The sequence below is a fragment of the Euleptes europaea genome, chromosome 14 (genome assembly GCF_029931775.1).
Source record: "Euleptes europaea isolate rEulEur1 chromosome 14, rEulEur1.hap1, whole genome shotgun sequence".
NCBI classification, from domain to species: Eukaryota; Metazoa; Chordata; class Lepidosauria; order Squamata; family Sphaerodactylidae; genus Euleptes; species Euleptes europaea.
In genome coordinates, this window is record NC_079325.1 from 37,331,679 (window position 1) to 37,355,017 (window position 23,339).

The 23,339-nt window shown below is 46.4% G+C and overlaps 1 protein-coding gene across 1 annotated transcript in view; it reads left to right on the forward strand.

The window, feature by feature from the left end:
- Nucleotides 1-23,339, forward strand: part of ABCA2 (ATP binding cassette subfamily A member 2) — an 86,821-nt gene that overhangs the window by 18,979 nt on the left and 44,503 nt on the right. Inside the window, exons 2-14 of the mRNA XM_056860221.1 lie at nucleotides 2,638-2,731; nucleotides 6,598-6,709; nucleotides 10,347-10,513; nucleotides 11,144-11,271; nucleotides 12,795-12,893; nucleotides 14,847-15,032; nucleotides 16,502-16,720; nucleotides 17,750-18,078; nucleotides 18,476-18,635; nucleotides 19,630-19,758; nucleotides 20,389-20,556; nucleotides 21,329-21,425; nucleotides 22,652-22,825. Of these exons, the coding sequence (XP_056716199.1) occupies nucleotides 2,638-2,731; nucleotides 6,598-6,709; nucleotides 10,347-10,513; nucleotides 11,144-11,271; nucleotides 12,795-12,893; nucleotides 14,847-15,032; nucleotides 16,502-16,720; nucleotides 17,750-18,078; nucleotides 18,476-18,635; nucleotides 19,630-19,758; nucleotides 20,389-20,556; nucleotides 21,329-21,425; nucleotides 22,652-22,825 (2,062 nt within the window). The remainder of the gene's footprint in view (nucleotides 1-2,637; nucleotides 2,732-6,597; nucleotides 6,710-10,346; nucleotides 10,514-11,143; nucleotides 11,272-12,794; nucleotides 12,894-14,846; nucleotides 15,033-16,501; nucleotides 16,721-17,749; nucleotides 18,079-18,475; nucleotides 18,636-19,629; nucleotides 19,759-20,388; nucleotides 20,557-21,328; nucleotides 21,426-22,651; nucleotides 22,826-23,339) is intronic.

The window sequence follows — 23,339 nt, forward strand, 5'->3', positions numbered from 1 at the left end:
CGATACTGCTTGTGCTGCTGCCAGCGACTGGTTTTTAGGGGTTCTGAATGAAGCTGATTCACTGCAGGTGGAGATGGAGTGCTGGAGCAGCATAATGGCTACAAGATAGGAATCGGGGAGTATTAGTGTTTCAGAGAGCTAGAAGAAGCACCGGAAGCTCATTTGACTGGAGGTTTATGAGCTTTCTGGGTATTGGTTACCGTTGATAATACTTTAGGACTATGTAAAAGACGAAGTGAAAGCTTCAGTCTGGAAACTAGGATGGAATTATGTTACTTAAGGTGTAATTAAAAGGAGCACTGGAAGCGGAGGGTGTGCACGATCCCAGCAGTTGAGCAGTGGTTAGTGAAGCCAAGCCAGCATATGACACAGAAAGTTAAACATGGAAGAAGAAGAGGTGATAAAAGGGAAGGGCCCGTACCTAAGTGGCAGAAAGTCCAAGGTTCAGTTCCAGACATCTGGAGAGCCAGCGTGGTTTAGTGGTTAAGAGCAGTGGACTTTAATCTGGAGAACCTGGTTTGATTCCCCTCTCCCCCACATGAGCAGCGGATGCTAATCTGGTGACCAGGGTTGGTTTCCCGTCTCCTACTCACGAAGCCAGCTGGGTGACTTTGGGCTAGTCACAGTTCTTTGTGAACTCTTTCAGCCCCACCTACCTCACAGGATGTCTGTTGTGGGGAGGGGAAGGGAAGGTGATTGTCAGCCGGTTTAATTCTTCCTTAAGTGGTAGAGAAAGTCGACATATAAAAACGAACTCTTCTTTCACCTCACCTTCCGCCTCCGCCTGATGTTCTGGAGAGAATAATGAATACATTGAAAAATGCTAGAGTGGCATAATGCACAAGAGGGGCAGGGTTCTGTCCCCTTAATATATATTGGCCATTAATTGTTCAATGAACCTATAGTGTTGGGCTAGATGGACCAGTCCTCTGACTTGATATGGCAGCATGTTATCGGGGGGGGGGCTGTGGGTCCATGGTCAGACAGATGCTTTGCATGCACAAGGCCCCATGCAGTCCCTGACGTCTCCAGTAGCAGGTATTGGACTTTGAAGAGCTGTTACTAGTTGGAGTAGACTATATTATGATTCTCTGCAATGCAGTTTCATACATTTAGAACAGAATGACTCAGGTTCGGTTGCCGGCATCTCTAGCTAAAGGCTGTCAGGTAGCAGGTGTCAGGAAAGATCTTTTCCGCTTAGAGAACTGCTGTGTAGATAATATTAAGCTAGTCTCCAATCATTTTGTTCTGTGTAAGGCAGCTTCATATGTTCATTTGATTTATAGCTTTTTCATTGCATACTAAATTATGTTATCTGGATGAGTTTGTTTGATGTGTGGACTTAACTGATGGATGGACAATGCCGATTAGATTAGCAACCATAAAGATAAAATGAACAGGAATCTTCTGGTACATTTTGTTTTAGACTTGCTAAAGTTGCCGCAAGAATTCTGCTTTGTGTCGCTGTGCCAGACTAACATGGCTGCTCCTCTGAAGTTATTGCCATTAAAAGGAAGTTGGGTAGGGCAAAGAGGTAAAGATGAACAATATTTTCTGTATGATAATATCTTATCTTCGTATACATAGTATAGCAACATTTCAGCAAGGCCATTCCCTGTGAAATATATCATACTCATCTATAAAAGTCAATTTTGCTAGGTTTCATTCACCAAGAAACAAGATCCTTGGCGGGGATGTGCAGAGAGCATGGTGTATAGAGTGTTCAAAGCATCCATGAACATTATCTTTACAACAGCTCTGTAAAGTAGGATAGCTTTATTTTCCCTATAGTGCAAATTGGTTGGAGGAGGAGCAGAGGAAGCTGAGATGGTGGTTTGCTTTACAGTCTCCTCTCATAAAACCATGGCAGAGGCAAGTTTTGAGATGGGGACTTCTTAATTCATATTCTTTTATGGTACATAGGTTGGCTTGTTTCTCAGTGGCTCTTATCTGGTTCTCTAGAATAAACTGCAAACTGGCTGAAGTTTGAAATGTGGTTGAAAAATGAACAAATCTAACTGGTCTTAGCTTCTGGGATCTACCAGGCACAGGAGGCAAGTTTGGCCCCCACCCCTTGAATAACTCCCATTACTTTTTCTATAGTACAGAAATGAATGAATGGCCTCTGGTAAGGGCCGAGACTCAGTGGTCAAGCACTTTGCGACTGAAAGGTCCCAGGTTCAATCCCCAGTGTAAAACCTCCTGTAGCAGGTTTTGGGAAGCCTCTTTTCTGTGACGGAGACCTTGTAGAACCGTATTGGGTATAAAATCTGCCACGGACCCCTAAGCTGGGTACTCCAACATCCGCTGACACACTGATGCTCAGTGTCTCCCAGAAACATCCTGCTTGTCATAATGATGGGCGTTGGCTTAATTTGGTTTGAGTTATCATGTTCTTGGTGTGCTTCTTTCCTTGACAAAATGGGGTGGGGTCCAGGGATGGTCACAGGTGCCTGCAAAGGGGCAGGGTTTCTGGCTAGATGTCTGTCAAGCTGACCAGTACTTAGAATTGGCTGTCCCCCCCCCCCTTTTGCATAGCAATATCTGTGCGGGGTTTGGAAGGGATCGGCAAGCATAGTTCATGCCAATCTTGAGTTCCTTGATGAATTTATTTTTAAATCATTTTCTTGTCCCCAGTGGGTGCTTTCCTTCGAGATCTTCATCCCTTTGGTCCTCTTCTTCATTTTGTTGGGGCTACGGCAGAAGAAACCCACCATCCCTGTGAAGGAAGGTAAGCAGTGAGCCAGGATCTAGAAAGGAATCAAAATCTTTCAAGAATGTATGGAGAGAGAATATTCAAATAGTTCCTTAGCTCTTTGCTGGTACTGCAGTAGCAGTCATCTCTCCTCTAATTTGCCCTCTACACCCAAAGATAAGTATCAGTTATCTCTTAATCTTTTGAATGTGACACCAACCAAAATTCAACAGTTGAAGGCTTTCATATCACTGTTATCTGCGTCCATATAGGGACCTGTTTCTGGTTTTATCTGGTTAAGGGCTGTAAATAATCTGAATCTGGGACCTGTTGAATGCCTGCATTTCATCCAGTTGCTAAAGACATGGAAGCCCTTCTCTCCTTATTTTCCTAAATTAGAAGTTGCAGACTCCTCCAGAGATTCGGTGGGGAACTGCCTTCAGTTTCAAGAATTCTGCTGCATCTTCAGTGGTTGCCTTTATGCCCAGAGAAGGGCTGCAATTTCAAAAGGAAATTAAGATATCCATGGAAAGATAGCTTATAGCTATTGGGAAACTTATGGCTATTTGGAAAACTGGATGCTGGCCTAGATGGAGTTTCATCTGGTTCTGCAAAGATATTTTTGCTGTCTTATGTAACAGAGAGGCTATTTAGGAAGAGTTGAGGCCAGTATAGAAGATCATGAAGAGATGCCATGGGCAACCTCCTTTGCCGATGGGTACGTCTGGCTCACTGGAGCCTTTATTTCATTTTGTGTGGCACACAATGAGTTTGGGAAACCCATTGCAGAGTTTGGGGGTTACTATTGTTGAGCTGAGCAATAGAAGTTGAAAGAAGCTGTGTTTGAAAATGACCAGACAACTGTTGGTGAGGAATGAACTCTGCATGGGTAAAACCACCCCCTTAGCAACCAAAGCCATTAAATCCCCCTTCACAAGTTAGCTGTTCCCAAGCAGGTCAGGATATGTGTGAAACTTTCTGCCCATGTGGTTTGACTGCCTGGTGGGTTTGCAAATTGTGCAAGGTTGCTTGGGCCTTTGTCAGATCTCGTGCTTGTAAACACCAGGATGCTGAACCACACTGGAGAGGGGTCATAGTCAGATCTCTTGTCCAATCCCAGGCAGCTCCAGTTAAAGGATCTCTCGTGTTGGAAAAGACCTTTATTTGCTTCCCTGGGGAGTGGCTGCCGATCAGAGGAGACAGTACTGTGCTAGGTGGACCAATTGTTTGGCTTGGTACATGTCATGTTCCTATGTTTGGCTGGAGGCAGAAGTCTGTGTGCAGACACTGACTAGTGTAGCTATCACAGCAGAAAGTGGCAGCCACTCCAGGAAAAGTTACTTGAAAAGGGCGTGAAATTCTCGATGCAAATGCGTAGGCTGTTAGCACTGAATTGCATCTCTTTATTTAAGCTGTCGTTAATGCTCTTGGAAGTGATTTTCTTTGCCTCAGTTTCCTGATGCAGGAAGTGGAGATGGCACATAAGAAGGCTACTCATGTTGATGGCCTACAATCAACCCTCCGTTGTCATGCTTGAGTTGTGTCTCTGCAAAGCCATGGTCTGACATTCTTTGCTTTTTGATTTTGTTTTCCATTAGTCTCTTACACATTATTTTTTTTCTCTCCTCCCCACCCTCGTTTTCTTTCTCTTCCCTGATCTGTACTTCTGTTTTGCCTTCTCTGACATACGATTATTGTTTCTTCTAGTCTGTAAGTGGGATTTCCTGCTTCCTTGCTTCAGGCAAAGCATTCTGGGGAAAAGGGTGGCCATACTGACCTAATCCTTTGGACTGCTTTGACTAATATATTTTAACCTTCACAGTCTTGCCTTTCCTCTTCTCATCTTGCTGGAGTGCCATGAAGGGGGATTTGGGGACAGCTGTTTGCAGCAGTGTAAACGTGTGTAAAACGGGAATAAAAATTGCTATGAAAGTTTAAATTTTGGCACGCAAACATGCTCACTCCCTGTATCCTGCCTCTTTTTAATCCATTTACAGCATAATTTTTCTTCCTCTCCATTCCCTACCTGAGATTTTTGCCTTGGCCAGTTGTGATTTGGGGAGCTGTCCATAAATACACCCAAGAATGATGAGCCAAAGGGGTACAGGCCAGGCAGACTTGTTGGTGCCTGACTGGTTTCTTCTCACTCACCTTGCTGTGTTCCCCTAACCTGTCTTGCCCCTCCTTCCTGGATGTGCTATTTGGCCTCAGGGAAGCGCTGCTTCACTAGGAGTGAAAGGTCATGTGTCATCCTAGTAACAATGTATTACGTTTTCAGGTGTTTGTTGCATCTTGTGTACATTATCTTGTATTCTTTACTGGCCTGCCTCACATGGTTATTGCAATATTTCCCCCTATATTGCAGATGGGGGAGGATGAGGGAGTGGCTTCCTTATGGCAGGCTAGTGAGTTTGTGGCAGAAGTAAAATTCGAACCAGGCCCTTGGTTCATAGTTCAGTCTGATAGCTCACACTATTGGGCTACAGTCCAAGGAAGTGGATGGGGTGCTTAGTCATAGAATCGCTCTCTGGCTTGTAACCTTCAGAGCAGCAAGTAGAATTGATAGACCAGTCCTTGGAAGCAAGGGCCATTTCATTTACCAAATGGACATGTCAACAGTATCAGCTGAGTGGATATGTGCAGCGTTGGGCATAGCTTCCTGTGATTCCTCTCCCAGGTGGAAAGCCTAGCGAGTCCCACCCACATTTACCATGTTGCAGTTCACACACCTGTCCAATGACCAATGTTTTAACTGTGAATTGCTAATACACCCAATGCCACAGTTCAATTCAGCATTTTTAAATCCAAAGCTTGGGACATGCCTGGCTTCATACCAAGTTTGTGAAAAGTCTCGTATGCTGGTGTGATGTTTCTAGGGCAGTTTCAGTTGTGGCTCTGAAATAATATTTGGCACAACTGAATTTTGAAATTTATAGTGGAGTGAGCTCACATTACACCACTATTATGAAAATGTTTGGTTCTGTGTTCTGCTTCACTGTCAGGCTTGCACCATTGTGCCATGTAAAGGGTCTCTGTTTATTCATACTGTGCCTTTCTCCCCGGTGAGGACCTAAAGCAGCGTGTAGCATCATTCCCTCCTCTGCCATTTTATCCTCATAACAACCACCTTCGGAGGTAGGTTAGGCTGAGAGAGAGTGAGAGCTAGCGTGGCGTAGTGGTTAAGAGCGGTGATTTGGAGAAGTGGACTCTAATCTGGAGAACCGGGTTTGATTGCCCACTCCTCCACATGAGCGGCAGATGCTAATCTGGTGAACTGGGTTGGTTTTCCCACTCCTACACATGAACCCAGCTGGGTGACCGTGGGCTAGTCACAGCTCTCTTAGAGCTCTCTCAGCCCCACCTACCTCACAGGGTGTCTGTTGTGGGGAGGGGAAGGGAAGGTGATTGTAAGCCGGTTTGATTCTTCCTTAAGTGGTAGAGAAAGTTGGCATATAAAAACCAATTCTTCTTCTTGAATGGCTGAAGACCAGGCAATGAGCTTCCATAGCAGGGATTCAAACCTAGGTCTCCCAAAACCTAGTCTGACCCTTGAACCACTTCTCTGCTGTATTGACTGTAAGCTTGAGGAGAAACATTAGCTAAGTAGACAGGATGACCTCTGATATCTGATGAAGGGAGCTTTGACTATCAAAAGCTTTTACCTCAAAAACCTTGTTGGTCTCTAGGGTGCTACAGGACTTGAATCTAGGATGACCTCTGATCTTTTAAACCTTCTGAATATTTTTCAGCTCCAGGAAGGGGGAAGGGGACTTAACTAGCCCATAACAATAGTGATCCAGCACTTACGCTACTCTTGGAACTGGGTGTCTGTCTCTTCTCCCTGCCCCCCCCCCATATTCCTCACCCCCTCCACTGTCTTCTCATGATCTTCCCCTTTCTAGCTTACTACACAGCGGCTCCACTCACCTCGGCCGGGATTTTGCCGGTGATGCAGTCCTTATGTCCTGATGGACAACGAGATGAGTTTGGGTTCTTGCAGTACTCCAACTCCAAGTGAGTCCAAGTTCTTTTTTAATCTACTTTCAATTCTGTTATATGGGTATGTAATGATTTGTGGCAAGAGAGGCACATTTATCGAGAGTTGGGATTTGAACCTGGGTTTCCCAGGTTGCCGGCTCAAGGTTGACTCAGCCTTCCATCCTTCCGAGGTCGGTAAAATGAGTACCCAGCTTGCTGGGGGTAAAGGGAAGATGACTGGGGAAGTCACTGGCAAACCACCCCGTAAACGAAGTCTGCCTAGTAAACATTGGGATGTGACGTCACCCCATGGGTCAGAAATGACCCGGTGCTTGCTCAGGGGACCTTTACCTTTACCTTACCTTTTCCCAGATCTTAACCACTATGCTGGCACTCTCTGGCTTATAACAATACAATAATACTTGCCTTATCACAAAGAGAGAGGCAGAAATGGAGTAGAAATAGGTAAGCAACTAAAGGGTCCGAAGGAAGGGGCCTGGGCTGTGGCCTACTAGGTCAGGAACGGCCCTTCCCTACCTCTCCTAACTTTACCTGGATGTAGGAATAAAGTGCTTTGTGACTCACAGAGCATGTGTTTTGCATACAGAAGGTCTCAGGTTTAATCTCTGAAATCTCAAGTAGTTAGTGTTGGAAAAGACCTGAGACTAGAGTTACCAACCTCCAGGTGGTAGCTGGAGATCTCCCACTATTATAACTGATCTCATAGAATCATAGAGTTGGAAGGGGCCATACAGGCCATCTAGTCCAACCCCCTGCTTAATGCAGGATCAGCCTAGAGCAGTGGTTCCCAAAGTGGGCAGTACCACCCCCTGGGGGGCAGTGGGATTTCCTTGGGGGGCACTAAGAGGCAAGGGGGCAGCAGGAGGGTGCTAGAGATGGGCCCCTTCAACTGTGTTGTTGGATAGGATAGGGGGCGCTGGGGTTGAGCTTGTGGAACCAAGGGGGCAGTGGCCCGAAAAGTTTGGGAACCATTTGTCTAGAGCATCCCTGACAAGTGCTTGTCCAGCCTGTGCTTAAAGACTGCCAGTGAGGGAAGCTCACCACCTCCCTAGGTAGCTGATTCCACTGTCAAATAACTCTTACTGCAAACAGATGTTTCCTAATGTCCAGCTGGTACCTTTCCTCCTGCAATTTAAACCCATTATTATGTGTCCTATCCTCTGCTGCCAACAGGAACAGCTCCCTGCCCTCCTCTAAGTAACAGCCCTTCAAATACTTAGAGAACAATCATGTCCCCCCTCAACCTTCTCTTCTCCAAACTAAACATTCCCAACTCCCTCAGCCTTTCCTCATAAAGCTTGGTCTCCAGACCACTGATCATCCTTGTCGCTCTCCACTGCACCTGCTTTATTCTGTACACATCCTTTTTGAAATGAGGCCTCCGGAACTGCACACAGTACTCCAGGTGCGGCCTGACCAATGCAGTGTACAGTGGAACTATGACATCTTGCGATTTGGATGTTTGGATCTCCAGGTGACAGAGATCAGTTCACCTGGAGAAGATGGCCACTTTGAAAGGGGAACTTTATGGTGTTATACCCCATTGCAGTCCCTCCCCAAACCCCGCCCTCTTCAGGCTACACCCCTAAAATCTCCAGGTGTTTCCCAAACTGGAGCTGGCAATCCTACTTGAGAACAGTCAGAGTAGAGAGTACTGAGCTGTGTGGACCGGTGGTCTGCACTGGTATTAAGCAGCTTCATGTATTGTAGCAGAAGATGGTAAAACTTGTATTGCATCAATTCCTTAGGAAGTGATGTGGTATGAGTTGACCTGGCATTGAACTTGCAGCAAGGAAGGCCCAATGGTACTGCACTGTAGCTGTTACCTGTGTATTGCACTCCTCCTCCGTACACTCTGTCCAGTGATATTCCCTGTACAGCTAGGTTGGTATGGAACATTGAGATCGGTATCTTGTATTTCGTGCCCAAGATAAGTACAAGCAATGCCAAGATGTAATCAGGTACTGATCCAATGTGGTGCCTGAGCACGGAATAGGCAGCTAAGTGTGTGGGGAGGGAGTTTTGGCCTTTGGATTATAGTTTCTTGCTGTAGCATTGTCCATGTGCACGATGCTTTACAAAATGCAGGAGGATAGGTTGTTGATCTGAGGATGCCCACGGGAAGCATCTGTTTTCATTCTGGCCACCCGTGATTTAGTGCCAGTAGATGGGTGGTTGCTGTGTCAGTGACATCGTGGCAAAGGTGAGTTGTAAGGAGGGACTTAAAGGAAGCAACCAAGGTGACATCCCACAAATATTCTGGGAGGCACTTCTAGCCATGACTGCGTCTTTGTTTCATTTGGCTGTTGTAATGAGACACTTAGCTTAATGGAAATTATAAACCTATGAGAGAATTGCTGAGGGACTTTGAATGTGGGGGGGGGGAGGTATTGTTCCCATTATCCATTGTAGAGTGGCCAGTACATTTTCACATTTATGTCCTAAACTGAGGCTTGGTTCATGTTTGTGGGGGACTGAGGAGGAAGTGTGAAATTGCAGAGACCTGAGGTTGTAGTATGGAATAAGACACTTCAGCATGGAGGGCCACATTTTGGATGCTCCCCTGTGCTAAAACCTTCTTGCAAATGTAAAACCAGCACAGCCAACATAGAGAATTGGGCAGGATCTTCCTTCCTGCTGTGCCAGTGTTCTGTATTTTGCACCTCACTCTTCTGCATGTGTGAACCAGAGCTTAAGGTCTATCTAGATTGAGGGCAAAACCATTGGCAGCTCTCCCATTACAATGCCAGGCATGAGGATGTTGGAAAAAATTGTACAGATGCATTCAGTAAAATTTACCTTTGCACGATTTGTTTATTCTCTAAGTATGACTATCTGTTCCACAGGGTTAGGAAGCAATGTTACTGGCAGTATAAATACATAGCTATGTTTGCTTGCTTAATCCCTTTAGAGCCATTTACTCTGCAGGCTGTTTAGACTGACCTTTGGTGGGCTGATTGGTGGATGCAAGAGTTAAACCAGGTCAATGCTGCTTTTATTATTTAAGTTATGATTGCAGCCTCTCAGCCACAGGCTCTTTCAGGCAGTGCACATAATAAAGCAATCAGTAAAAATAACCACATTAAAAAGGCACTGAAACAAAGCAAAGAAAAAAGCAGTAATAATTCTTTTCAAGCAATTTAGTTTGGCAGAAAATAGAGATAATAATCTAAAATATATAGCAGTAGATGATGGGGAGCAGCAATTTAAAATGAAAATGCATATATGCAACAGGACTTCCGTATGCTGAGTCTGAGTGTGTCCATCCTGCTCAGTCCTCTTTCTCTCCAACTGGCAGGCTCTCTGCAGGGTCTCCTTCCCAGCTACCAAAGAGCCTATAATTGGAGACGCCTGGGACCTTGTATGTTCACTGGTAACAGCTCTCCAAAACATCAGGTTGAGGTCTCTTCCCAGCCTGGTTCCCTAAGAGTCTTTTAAGTGGAAGTGAAAAGAATTGTACCTGGGAATGTCTGCATTGGGACTTGAATTCTCTTGCTCTCTGTATTCAATATAAAGCCAGCCCACACACTTCTCCACGTCTCAGGCCAGCCATTTTACTCCATGTGCGCTGGCTGAATGTGTGTCCTTTCTCCCCAGGTCAAGGCTCCTTCCCTCCCTCCTTCTGACAACCCAGTAATGTTTCTTCCTGCAGGGTGACTCAGCTGCTGGAGCGGTTAAATGAGGTGGTGGAAGAGAGTAACCTGTTTGATCCGGATCATGCTGGGCTGGAAGAGGAGCTGGAGTCCTTGCGGCACCACCTGGAGTCTCTCAGCAGCAATGAACCCAGTGCCATGGAGACCCACTTCAGCAACCAGGCAGGTAAATGTGAAGGCTGCTCCCATGTGGCTTACTGAGCACATGCTCATTGTTTTTGGCTGCAGCGTGTCAATTCCGTGTTGGTGGAGCAGCTGTGATATCGTGGAATGTTCATAAACATGTTAGCTTCAGTGGGAGAATATCAGGATGCGTTCAGTTGGCACAACCGCTGTTGGGGAAGCAAGAGGTCACTTTGACTAGAGGGTAACTTGCATGGAATTAGTGATGGGAAGCTATGTTTTTGGTCCAAAGGGGTGGCTCAGGAGGCTGACACCTAAGGAGTCAAGGAACTAAAGCCAAAAGTAGGTGGTCTTCCTCTCATCACACGAAGATACCTTGTACAGTGAGACCATACAGACCAATGCTGTCTTCTTTGATTGGCATTGGCTCTCCAGGATCTCTTTCCCAGTTCTGATTCCTGTGATCTTTTAACTGCAGATGCTGGGACTTAAACATGGGACCTTCTGAATGTAGAGCAGGTGCTTGCCTCTGGTTTCCATACACACCTACCAGTCAAAGCAGTCACTTCGGGAATAATTTCTCAAGCATATATCCAGTTGCCTGAACCCTCTTCAGAGTTATTTTCTGAATTTCACAATTTCTTCCTCTTCCTCCCTGTCCCAAATTCCACAGCACCTGGCTTCACGCTGGACTCCGTTGCCAAGGACAAACTTGAATTCCACCGGTTTCTCACACGGAACCTTTCCCTGTCCAACGAGACAGCTGAGCTACTGACGGGGTCCAGCATTAACCTTCAAGAGGTGTGTGATCGGGTGGGGCTCCAGAAAGAAGAATGGCAAGAGCTGCTTTTCCTGGCTCTGTAAGATGGCATGGACTCTTGTTGGTGTCCAAAGAGACCTGGTTGAGGCTTGAATGAATGGGCTACATCTGGTAAAGGAACCATGCCAGCGTTTAAGCCTGCCAAGTGCCTGCCAAGACAGGCTGGCTGACACCTGGTAAAGCAAGGAGGCTGAAAGCAGCATATTTCAGCGGTCATTGGTTTGGGCATCAATGTGCTGCTTTGCTCTTTGAGCCTCCCCAATGTTAGGAGTAGGAGCCCCGTGGCGCAGAGTGGTAAGCTGCAGTACTGCAGTCAAAAGCTCTGCTCTCACGACCTGAGTTCGATCCCAACGGAAGTTCGTTTCAGGTAGCCGGCTCAAGGTTGACTCAGCCTTCCATCCTTCCGAGGTCGGTGAAATGAGTACCCAGCTTGCTGGGGGTAAAGGAAAGATGACTGGGGAAGGCACTGGCAAACCCCGCAAACAAAGTCTGCCTTGGAAACGTCGGGATGTGACGTCACCCCATGGGTCAGGAATGACCCGGTGCTTGCACAGGGGACCTTTACCTTTTTAATGTTAGGAGAAGCAGGGTTGAGTATGCAAAGTTAGCAGCAAACAGTCTTCAGTTAGTGTGACTATTTACAAAGGCTGCAGAATTTGTGGTCCGGATTTTGAGCTCCATTGATACATGATGTTGCCTTTTACTGTATTAATCCGTTTGATACCCTACTTTCCCAGCCTGATTGGCTCTCAATGCAGTAGGGTGGATGGGGGAGATGGAGAGGAACTTTTGTCACTTGCCCTTCTAGCTGCATTATTATTATTTATTTGAGATGCGGTTGCTATGCCTGCTTGTTCAGCTGATTCCATCTCTGTGTTTTCAATTAAAGCTGGTTGTGAAAATCACCATTTTTTTAAATCTGTTTTCCTGACACAATAAAATAAGTCTTAAAATACTGTGGCATCTGTTGTGCCTGGTAAAACATTGAAGAATTGAGACCGTTTGTTGCTATAAATTGTGGGAGAGGGGGACACTGTTCTCTCATCCCTCTTCTCACTCGAATGTGGTAGGTGCCAGCTGTGTCTCATTTCTGGGTTCTGTGAGGGCTTGCTGCCCAACGAGAAGGGCTTGCATCCCAGAAGTGTGACCCCAATGACAATAGACTGGGCAACAGCACAGATCTGCTTCCTCAAGAGAATCTTAGTAACAGATAAGGCTTGGTGGACTGCCTCAGGGTGGGTAACAGTATTGCAAAGAAGGGTGCAAGAAAAATACCTCTCTAGACGAAGGGCAGGGGTTTAAGAGATGGTGGGTTTAGGGAATGAAGTTCTGAGTTGCCTTTAAAAAACAAGGAAGAGAAATTTTAAAAATCCTATTGTGCTTATGTGATCTCACAGGCTTTAAACCTGCTTTTTTCTGTGTAGCCTGCAGATTTTCTTTGGGATAACGCCTGAATCGAACACAAAACAAAATCTGGTTCTCACTAATGAGTCCTTTTCTTCAGGTGTACCAGCTGTTCTTTGGCACCTCTGCCTCCTCTGCGGATGGCTCTCATGAGCCCTGGGACCGATTTGGCACCGCTGAGAAACTGCTTCAGCTTGAGGTGAGATGAGTTGGCAAAGGGCCCATTGTGTGTGAATGCCAAGGGGTGGGGGTGGTGGTGCGGTCAGAAGGCAGGCAGTGATCAATGTCTGGTGGAGTATTGCACACCTGCTGGTTGCGAGGAAGATTTGTCTCGGTTTGATCCTGCGAGGCTAGTCCTGTATTCTAAATTATGAGTGCTTATTCAGGATCTCTGAACACATTGTGGTGCAGAGGTCTGAGCTAGGATTAGGGAGGCCTGGATTCAAGTTCTCTCTCAGCCACACTGACCTTAGGTCAGTCACTTTCTCTCAGCCCAACCAACTTCACAGGGTTGCTGTGAGGACAGAACTCTGCATACTGTTTTAAGCTCCTTAACAGAAGAGTGGGATAAAAACGTAATAGATACAGTCCTGAACTGTTCAGAGGTCCCGAGTACGCATTTTTTAAGACTACATTTAAGCACTTGTTGGGGATTCTAGTAAGAAAAACAGACTGAGTTTTGGCTCACCTATTACATTGTTTCACTGTATGGGAAGGGTCCTCAATTGCTCTACTCTTGAGGAATCTCATGGAGGGAGCATTTGGGGCTCTTTGCACGCTGAGCTATGTGAATTAAGCAGTGCACAGATGTACTAGATGTTTAACCAGCAGGGGTATTGTGGACCGAGGAGCTGTATCAAAGAGATTTCTGCCCTCCAAATATGAAACTCTGCTAGCATAGTAAGTGTACAAGACTCGCCTTCTGTCATATGTGCCTTCCAGCAATTCAGGTCCTCTGCGCAGGCTTTTTTCTGCATACTTCCATCTTTAGAAGTGAAGCAGGTAGGTACCAGAGAGGGCCTTTTCGATAGTGGCTCCTCATTTACGGCACCTGGGCTGCTTGCCTGCAGCCTGAGCTCAGTTTCAGGTGCTGTTGTAAATAGTTCATATTTACCCAGATGGATGACATTATTTTATTTGATTTGAGATGAAAGGTTTTCCTTCTCTCTTCGCCATAGGTAATAGATGTGTGTGTGTAAAGTGCCGTCAAGTCGCGGCCAACCTATGACGACCCCTTTTGGGGTTTTCATGGCAAGAGACCAACAGAGGTGGTTTGCCAGTGCCTTCCTCTGCCCAGCAACCCTGGTATTCCTTGGTGGTCTCCCATCCAAATACTAACCAGGGCTGACCCTGCTTAGCTTTGAGATCTGACGAGATTAGGCTAGCCTGGGCCATCCAGGTCAGGGCAGGTAATAGATACATATGTTTTAATCCTGGTTTTGATACAGACTGGCTCTTTTGTGCTGCTCTGTTTCAAAACCTATTTTATTTGGTTGTTGGGTTTTGTGGTAGTCATTTGCCTGCCTGGGAACCTGATGGCTGAGGAGGCAACATCCAAAACCATTTCTGCAATAAATGAAAATAAATAAATGCAGGCAAATCACAACTTTCCTATTCTTTTCTCCTTCATTGTTCTTATATGCCAAAGGAGCAGGACCCTCTCCCTTCCACTCCACACCTTATCTAGACAGGACGATTCTGTTGCTGAAGCTCTCCCTCCTCTCCCCCTACTAGAACTATTCCTCCCACGAGCCAGTGTGATGGTGTGGTTAAGAGCGGTGGTTTGGAGCGGTGGAGTCTGATCTGGAGAACTGGGTTTGATTCCCCACTCCTCCACATGAGTGGCAGAGGCTAATCTGGTGAACTGGATTTGTTTCCCCACTCCTACACATGAAGCCAGCTGGGTGACCTTGGGCTAGTCACACTCAGCCCCACCTACCTCACAGGGGTGTCTGCTGTGGGGAAGGGAAGGTGATTGTAAGCCGGTTTGATTCTGCCTCAAGTGGTAGAAAAAGTCGGCATATAAAAACCAACTCTTCTTCTTCTTCTAAGCCCTCCTCCCTCATTTTCTTGCTTAATCTTTGCTTGCATCTTGGTGGTTCTGGGATTCTTCTATCTGCCCTCTTTTCTCTCTTATTCTCATTCATGCCAGGAAAGCCTTCTGGGCAGCTTGCGGACAGTGGAGGATGGGTTGGTGCGTCAGGCTTTGCGCTATCCCCAGAGGGCCCCCCCCAAGAAGGCCCTATTGCACCTCCTGTCCCATGCCTTGGGCCTCACCAACCCCCCTGCAGAGCCCTCCACTTCCTACAGTCCTCAAGCCTTTGTGAAGGACATGGAGGTAAAGCATTGGGGAGCGGGAATGAAACTGAAGCGAGGCTCCATGTTCTTTTTGGGGAGGTGGGGTGCACCAGGCTTTGCACTGTCCCCAAAGCCCCACCCCCAAGAAGGCCCTCCTGCACCTCCTGTCTCAAGCCTTGGGAATTACCAGCCCCCCTGCAGAGTTGTCTGCTTCCTGCAGTCCTCAGACCTTTTCTGGAGTGTACGGAGGCAAAGCATTGGGGAGCAGAGATGAAACTGAAGTAAGGCTCCGTGTTCTTTTTTGGGAGGGGGTAAAAAGGTAAAGGTAAAGGTACCCTGTGCAAGCACCAGGTCATTCCTGACCCATGGGGTGGTGTCACATCCCGACGTTTCCAAGGCAGACTTTGTTTGCGGGGTGGTTTGCCAGTCCCTTCCCCAGTCATCTTCCCTTTACCCCCAGCAAGCTGGGTACTCATTTCACCGACCTCGGAAGGATGGAAGGCTGAGTCAACCTTGAGCAGGCTACCTGAAACCGACTTCCATCGGGATCGAACTCAGGTCGTGAGCAGAGCTTTTGACTGCAGTACTGCAGCTTTACACTCTGCGCCACGGGGCTCCTATGGGAGGGGGTAGGACCAGGAAAAACATCTCTTGAATTTTCTGGGTGCTTCCATGTGCTTGCTCAGGATTGGTGACCAAGGTGGCAGAAACTGCTGCAGGGGCATGGTTGGTGCCTGCTGTGGGTCGCTTAACCTATGAAGTGCCTCTTCTCTGCTATCTTTTTTAACCTGCATTCTAGTGGGTCCTGCTTCATTCACAGATTTGGCCCACTTACTTTGAACCAATTGCAATTTAATTCTGGTTATCTGTCCCAGGCAAGGAGGGGTGACTATAGATTGGCGATTTTCTAACGTTGGCATACCATTTAAGCTGGAGTCTCCAGAGGCTTGAAACATGAGATTTCACCAGCCAAAGCAATGCTAGCATCCCCATTCACAAATCTTTCTCTGGCTTGGTGCATCCAAGCCAGAGAAGAATTGCTTCTTTGGCTTACCTTATGATGTAATATGCAGGTATATGTTGCTGGCGGGCAGGGAGGAAGATTCTCTCTGCTTCCCTTTCTTCTTGTCGTCCTCCTCTTTCCCCCTGCCTGGGTACCTTGGTGTTCCTGGTGCCTGATGCACCCCGGGAAATGTAGTTCTGAGGATGCCTGATGCCTAAGCGACATCCAGGAACAGCATTTTCCAAAATGCATGTCCCAGAGGCCAAAATACTCAGGAGAAAAAAGAATCTTACCCCTTCCTCTCTGTCTTGCTTGTCTCTAGCTGTTTCTGCAAGGGGTAGGGGCATTCAGAACCTCGACATGTTCTTGTTGATGTTATTTATTAGGAAGTTCTCAGATTCCATATGCTCAGAATGAGGCCTGGGATACTCTGAGCTGTTTTCCAGTGTGTTCGGGCTTTCCCCAGGCCTGAAGATAAACAATGCTTCAATTTTGTTACTTCGCAGAACATCCTTTTCTTGCCTTCTGTGCTGGAGAGCCTCACTTGCAGGCAGAGCCAGGATGAGCTCAAACACATCTTGATGGTCCCAGAAAGCCAACGCCCCCTCCTGCGAGCATACCAAGTTGCTGTCTGCAACAAGACTGCCGGCCTGCGTAAGGACTACTTCAGCCAGCTAGCCACCGAGCTGAAGGAACAGCTAGATGCTCGTAAGGTCATCAGTCAGGTGAGCTCATGAAGATGATGGCAGAGGAGGAGGGTTGCTGGGCGGGTGACAGCCATGACAACCTGGTCTGTGCCCGTCTGTGCCAGTTTTGGCACAGTTGGGCATTCAGTGAAATTTTGTTTCTTCGCATCTAGAGCTAGAGTGGTCCACTACCTTCTGATATGGTGCCTGCTCACCAGTGCACACTGAGAGAAGGCTACATATCAGTGGGATGCATCTATGTTTATTCCACATCTGGTGGCCATTTGTGTGTTGCTTTTATCACTGTGCGTGTAGTGTGTTATAGAGAAACACAACAAGCAGAGTGTGAGAGCGCTGTCCTTTTCAGTTTGTTCCCAGTATCTGGCTGCTTCTGTACATGGAGGTTCCATTTAGCTATCAGGGCTAAATAATTGTTAATGTGTTTGTGAGAACAAATGAAAGTCCTGATGGATCAGATCAAAGGTCTATCCAGTTTGGTATTGTCTTTTCCACAGTGGCCAGGCAGAAGCCCCAAGCAAAAAATAAAGACAATATCCCTCCTCCACTTCCGTCCTCGGCAATGTCTCTAAACACAGAGGCTCCTTTTGTCTGTTAGGGCTAATAGGCAGCAGTCTCTCTGTCCATGAATTTGTCTAATCCACTCTGAAACCCACCTGTGTTAGTGACCACAACTATCATTTTTCTAGCAGGGAATTCTGTAGGTCAATTGATTTGATAGTCTTTGATCCTTTGTGGAATGGGCATAATCCTTTGATAAATTCATGGATAATTCAATCAGTGGCTTTTAGACAAGATAACTGAATGGAACCTCCATATGCAGAAGCAGTATCCTGCCTGGGCACTAGCTGCTGAAGAAGCAGGGACTCAAATGTCTTTGTTTGTTGTTCTTTCTGAGGAACAGTGGCCTGGGGGTGGGGTCTATTGCAGGAGAGGGACCAGTGGAGCTCTGCTGATCTTTTTGTGGGAAGAGGCAGGAGGGAATGAGGCTGCTCTGTTGAAGGGCCAGAATATCCTGATGTGAATTCCTTCCATGTCCTTGGCCCACAGCTGAAGCTTGATGAAGTGAACGGCACAGCTGCTCGGCGTCACCTCCACGCTCTGCTGGAAGACCTGATGGAGATGGAGAAGGTCCTGAAGGACGTGGACATCCTCTCAGCACTGGCCAAGCTGCTTCCCAAGGGAGCATGCTCCACCAAAGTTCCTCCCACTGCCTCGAACGGCACTGGCTCTGGAGGGAATGTCACCTCCAGCACAAATTCCAGTGCTGAGGAGGGTAAAAGCGAGATTGACCCGCCTACCGAGAACCCCCAAGGGCAGTGCTCGGCCTTTGTCCAGCTGTGGGCAGGGTTGCAGCCCATCCTTTGCGGCAACAACCGGTAAGGTTTGCAGGCCTGCTGCTGATGTTTTGCTAGCTAGGGATGTGGGGGCTGGGGAACACTTTTGGTGGGCTCTCAAGGAGCTATTTTATTTTATTAATACATTGTAATTCTGAATGCTGTCTGTTTTTGTGCAAGCTGCTTTGTGTACTGTTTTAGAAGAAAAGAAGGGTAAAAATAATCTGAACTAAACAAAATACAAGTCTCTTCTCCTCCTGCTCCCAAATCTCAGACTGTAAATGCACAACACATCAGTTTTCAATGGCTGTATTTTTATAGTATTGATCTTGCCATGTTCTTGCCTCCATTCCCCCTTTGGGGAGGCATTTGTAAGAATCCTGAGTGGCAATGCTACCTTATACTAAGGGATGTCTGTGTGTGGTTCTCCTCTGTGCAGGACTATTGAGCCAGAGGCCCTGAAGCAGGGGAACATGAGCTCGTTGGGGTTCACCAGCAAAGAGCAGCGGAACTTAGGTCTTCTTGTTCACCTCATGACAAGCAATCCCAAGATCCTCTATGCTCCAGTCGGTACCGAGGTGGATAAAGTCATCCTGAAGGTATGATGTCAGAAGGTGGCTGAGGCGCATGGACTATGATGGGCGGGGGGGGGGGTCCATGTGGCATCATCAGGGATGGAAGGGGAAGAAGAAATAACTAGGGGGTTCTGCCTTTGAGTCAACAGTGCCCCCTGGGTTTAGATTATTATCATCCCACTTGCATTGACATTAGAAGTCCAGCACACTTGTGTGATTTAAATTAAATCAAAAGAGTTTCTGTCTAGTCATTAGGAAGAATTCTCTAACAGGTAGAGTGGTTCCTCAGTGGAACAGGCTTCCTCGGGAGGTAATGAGCTCTCCTTCCCTGGAGGTTTTTAAGCAGAGGTTAGATGGCCATCTATCAGGAATGCTGACTCTATGACCTTAAGCAGATGATGAGAGGGAGGGCATCTTGTCCATCTTCTGGGCATGGAGTAGGGGTCACTGGGGGGTGGGGAGGTAGTTGTGAATTTCCTGCATTGTGCAGGGGGTTGGACTAGATGACCGTGGTGGTCCCTTCCAACTCTATGATTCTATGATTTCCTGTACTGATAAAGGTTGAGGCTAAGTTGGCAGGAAGCAGCTCATGTAGCCCTGAACCTTAAACATTGGTGTTTTTTGCTGCCCATCTGTTGTTGCTCCCGAATAAATATTCTTGTCTTTGTCTAAACACATTTTTTTTACAACGGAGCTCACTGGCTTGAATGTCTTTTGAAAAAGAATTTATTCCTATTCGTGGAGAATTGGCCTATCAATGGCTGTCACCTATGATAACTCAGTGGAGCTTCTGTGTGCAGCGGCAGTGTATTTCTAAATGCCAGATACTGGTAAACCAAACAGGGCACAAAGGTGGGGAAGCCAATCACTACATAGGCAGACCTTTTAGTTTGGACACTCAAGGAGGTTTTGTATTCAGAAACAAAAATACGTGCTGTTTTTCTAACCTGTATGTGCTACTACTGTGTCTCCTTCTTATTTGACTCAGTGTATTTTTTTTACTTTTTGCTTGTTGCAGGCAAATGAGACCTTTGCCTTTGTTGGGAATGTTACTCGCTATGCCCAGGTCTGGCTGAACATCTCGACTGAGATCCGCAGCTTCATGGAGGAGGGCAGATTGCAGCAGCGGATCAGCCGGTTGCAGCAGGTACACTGGCAGCTGTCTTGAAGTGCACTCCTTCCCTGGGAAATGTCAGGACAGGCAGGAAATAAGCCATTGCCGTAGCTATAATTACTAGGTGCTGGAAATTTTAACCTAAACCGGAGTGCAAAAGTTCTGAAGTTCCCTGAATCCAGGTTCTAGTACAGGTTTGCAGTTCCGTTGCAAGTTACAGAAATAGTAAATTCCTCTGCCTCCACCATGGGTTGAAAGTTACTCCTCTATACTGTCTGAAAAGCATTTTCATGTCTGAAATACACTGCAGAGGTGAGGCCAGGCCTGCAAGTTATTATGAATCACTTATCTTAGATGGCTTTAAAAGGGGATTAAACCAATTCGTCAGCATCTATAAGTATTTCCTGTGATAGTTAACTGGCACCTCTGTTCAGAATTTCTTAATGTCAATTGCTGGGAGACAACAACAGGAGGAGGCTTTGCCTTTTCATGACCTGATTATTAGGTACTCCTACTGGAGTGTCTTATTTGGCAATCACAGCAAGCATGCTGGACTAGAGGGGGCCTTGTTCTGATCCAGGAGGACTGTTGGTGTGAGTGTGTGTGTGAGAGAGAGAAGCACTACTTATCACCCACCCACAACCGTTTGCTTGTTGCACACAGATTGCTGCAAATCTCAGCAAACATCCTGAAATCCTGAATGTTTCAGACAGTGACCTGCTCCAAAGCTTCTTGGACAGCAACTTTTCATTGCCCAACACGAGTGCTCTTGTGCAGCAGCTGGACACCATTGATAATGCTGCTTGTGGCTGGATCCAATTCATGTCCAAGGTGGGTGCCTCTTGTCTGGCTATGTCCCAGGCTCTCTTCTGTCCCCATCCCAAGAGTCTTAGAACTGTTTAACTTGGAAAGAAGGCGATTAAGGGGAGACATGGTAGAGGTCTGTAAAATTATGCATGGTATGGAGAGAGTGGACAGGGAGAAGCTTTTCTCCCTCTCTCATCATGTGGGGTCATCTGCTAAAGCTGAAGGGTGAGACATTCAAAACAGATAAAAAGAAGTATTTCTTCACACAATGCATAGTTAAAGTGTGGAACTCCCTGCCCCAGGATGTGGTGATGGCTGCCAACTTGGAAGGCTTTAAGAGGGGAGTGGACATGTTCATGGAGGAGAGGGCTATCCATGGCTACCAGTCAAAATTGCTACTAGTCACGGTGCATACCTATTCTCTCCAGGATCAGAGGAGCATGCCTATTATATTAGGTGCTTTGGAACACAGGCAGGATGGTGCTGCTGCAGTCGTCTTGTTTGTGGGCTTCCTAGAGGCACCTGGTTGGCCACTGTGTGAACAGACTGCTGGACTTGATGGACCTTGGTCTGATCCAGAATGGCCTTCCTTATGTTCTTATGTCTTGTCTGGCTCCATTCCAGGCTCTCTTCTGTCCTCATTCCAAGGGTTGTGGCTGCAATGTAAAAAGGTGCTTGGGATTGTTGCAAGGAAAAATACATTTGTCCTCTCATAGAGAAAACATTGCCTGAGATGAGTAGCAATTTCCATGTGTTGTGAGGTCAGCACTAACATAATCTCTGTTCCTGCTACCAGGTCAGCGTGGATATTTTCAAGGGCTTCCCAGATGAGGAGAGTATTGTCAACTACACGCTGAACCAAGCCTATCAAGACAACGTCACGGTGTTTGCCAGTAAGGCTCCTGTTTCGATGGGTTTTTCTCTTCCCTGCAGTGATTGGCTGGCATAAGTTTGGCTTGCATCTCTTCCTTTTCATGCTTTTTTTTTTGGTGCATTGTTTAGTTAAGGAGGAATGGAGTCTTCCTCTCCTAACCTTCCATTCTGTACCTTAAGCCCAGGCCTGTGTGTAACCATTACACCAGATATCTACTCGCAGAGCTAGGTTCGAGTCCAGTAGCACCTTAGAGACCAACAAGATTTTGGGGGTATAAGCTTTTGAGAGTCAAAGCTCCCTTCTTCAGAGAGTCAGGGGAGCTTTGACTCTCAAAAGCTCATACCCCCAAAATCTTGTTGGTCTCTAAGGTGCTACTGGACTCAAATATAACTGTTCTACTTCAGACCAACATGGCTACCCTCTGATACTGTATACGTTGCAAAGATTTCTTTGTATATTTTTATGCTGCCTTTCTTGTGCTCAAGGCAGTTTTACAGTTGTCAAGAAGATGATCAGTAATACCTTCCAACAATATATTCAGCGATAAAATATCCATACAAATATATCAAGTATCACAATATATTGTGAAGTAGCCCAGCAACTCTTCTCGGCAAATCCTTTTTCTTTTTCATCAAAAAGATGGTTGAAGATGTTTTATACATTCTGCAGAAGTGTGTGTGTGTGTGTGTATTAAGTGCCGTCAAGTCGCTTCCGACTCATGGCGACCCTGCGAATGCAAGTCCTCCAAAATGTCCTATCTTTGACAGCCTTGCTCAGATCTTGCAAATTGAAGGCTGTAGCTTCCTTTATTGAGTCAATCCATCTCTTTTTGGGTCTTCCTCTTTTCCTGCTGCCCTCAACTTTTCCTAGCATGACTGTGTTTTCCAGTCTTTTCTGCAGAAGTATCTATCTGATATTTCTCTAGAAACTGTTTGCAGCTTTGTGTCCATGAGGACTTCAAGCTTCTTAAAGATGACAGCTGAGATTTGTATGCCTTTTATGCCATTCTGTTCTCCGGAAAGTTTGTGATAGACACACTGCCCCACTACACCATCCATTGTTAATGTAATCAAAATTTCATTTTGAGCCATAAGGATGTTTTTGTATTTAATGAAAACTGATATTTTTAGTATGCTGTTCCAGTCAATATACCTGTTGAGTGCATACCTCAACTTACTGCTTCTTACCTTTTTTTCGTGACCCTCATGTGTTCTTTTTCTTCTCCCACCTGCTCCCCCAACGAAGGTGTGATCTTCCAAACCAACAAAGATGGTACCCTCCCTCCCCACGTCATGTACAAGATCCGGCAAAATTCTAGTTTTACAGAAAAGACCAATGAAATCCGCAGGGCTTACTGGAGGCCAGGCCCAAACACCGGGGGGCGTTTCTACTTCCTCTATGGATTTGTCTGGATCCAGGGTAAGCATATACTGGCCTCTCTGTTATCAGCCACCTGCAGCCTCCTCCTTCAACCCTGGAAGTGGGAACTGTTGCTGGAACTTACTTTCCTCATTCCTCTACCCTGTTCTCAATATTACATTCTTGAACTGTGGCTTGCCCAAAGTTACTGTAGGTTTGTACTCATTGACCCCAAGTTCCACACTTGGCATGCTGAGGCAGCAAGCTCAGAGCAGCATGCCTCTTCATAATATGCAGTGGAAATCAAACACAAAAACAAACAAAAAACACCTCATTTGTTTGCATGGTTTGTAGATATGTATAGTGCTGCAGGATCACAGCTCCAAAAGAAAAATACAGTGATGGAATGTACTTGGGCAATGACTGAGAAGTCCCTTCGAAGTAGAAAGCTGTGCAGGGTTAGGTGGAATCCTGTTGGCTCCTTCAGTCAGCTCATCACTACTGAATAGTTCAGCTGCAATACCACGCTATGGCCATTTGCAGTAATGGTTCTGAAGGTCAAAGGGAATGCTGG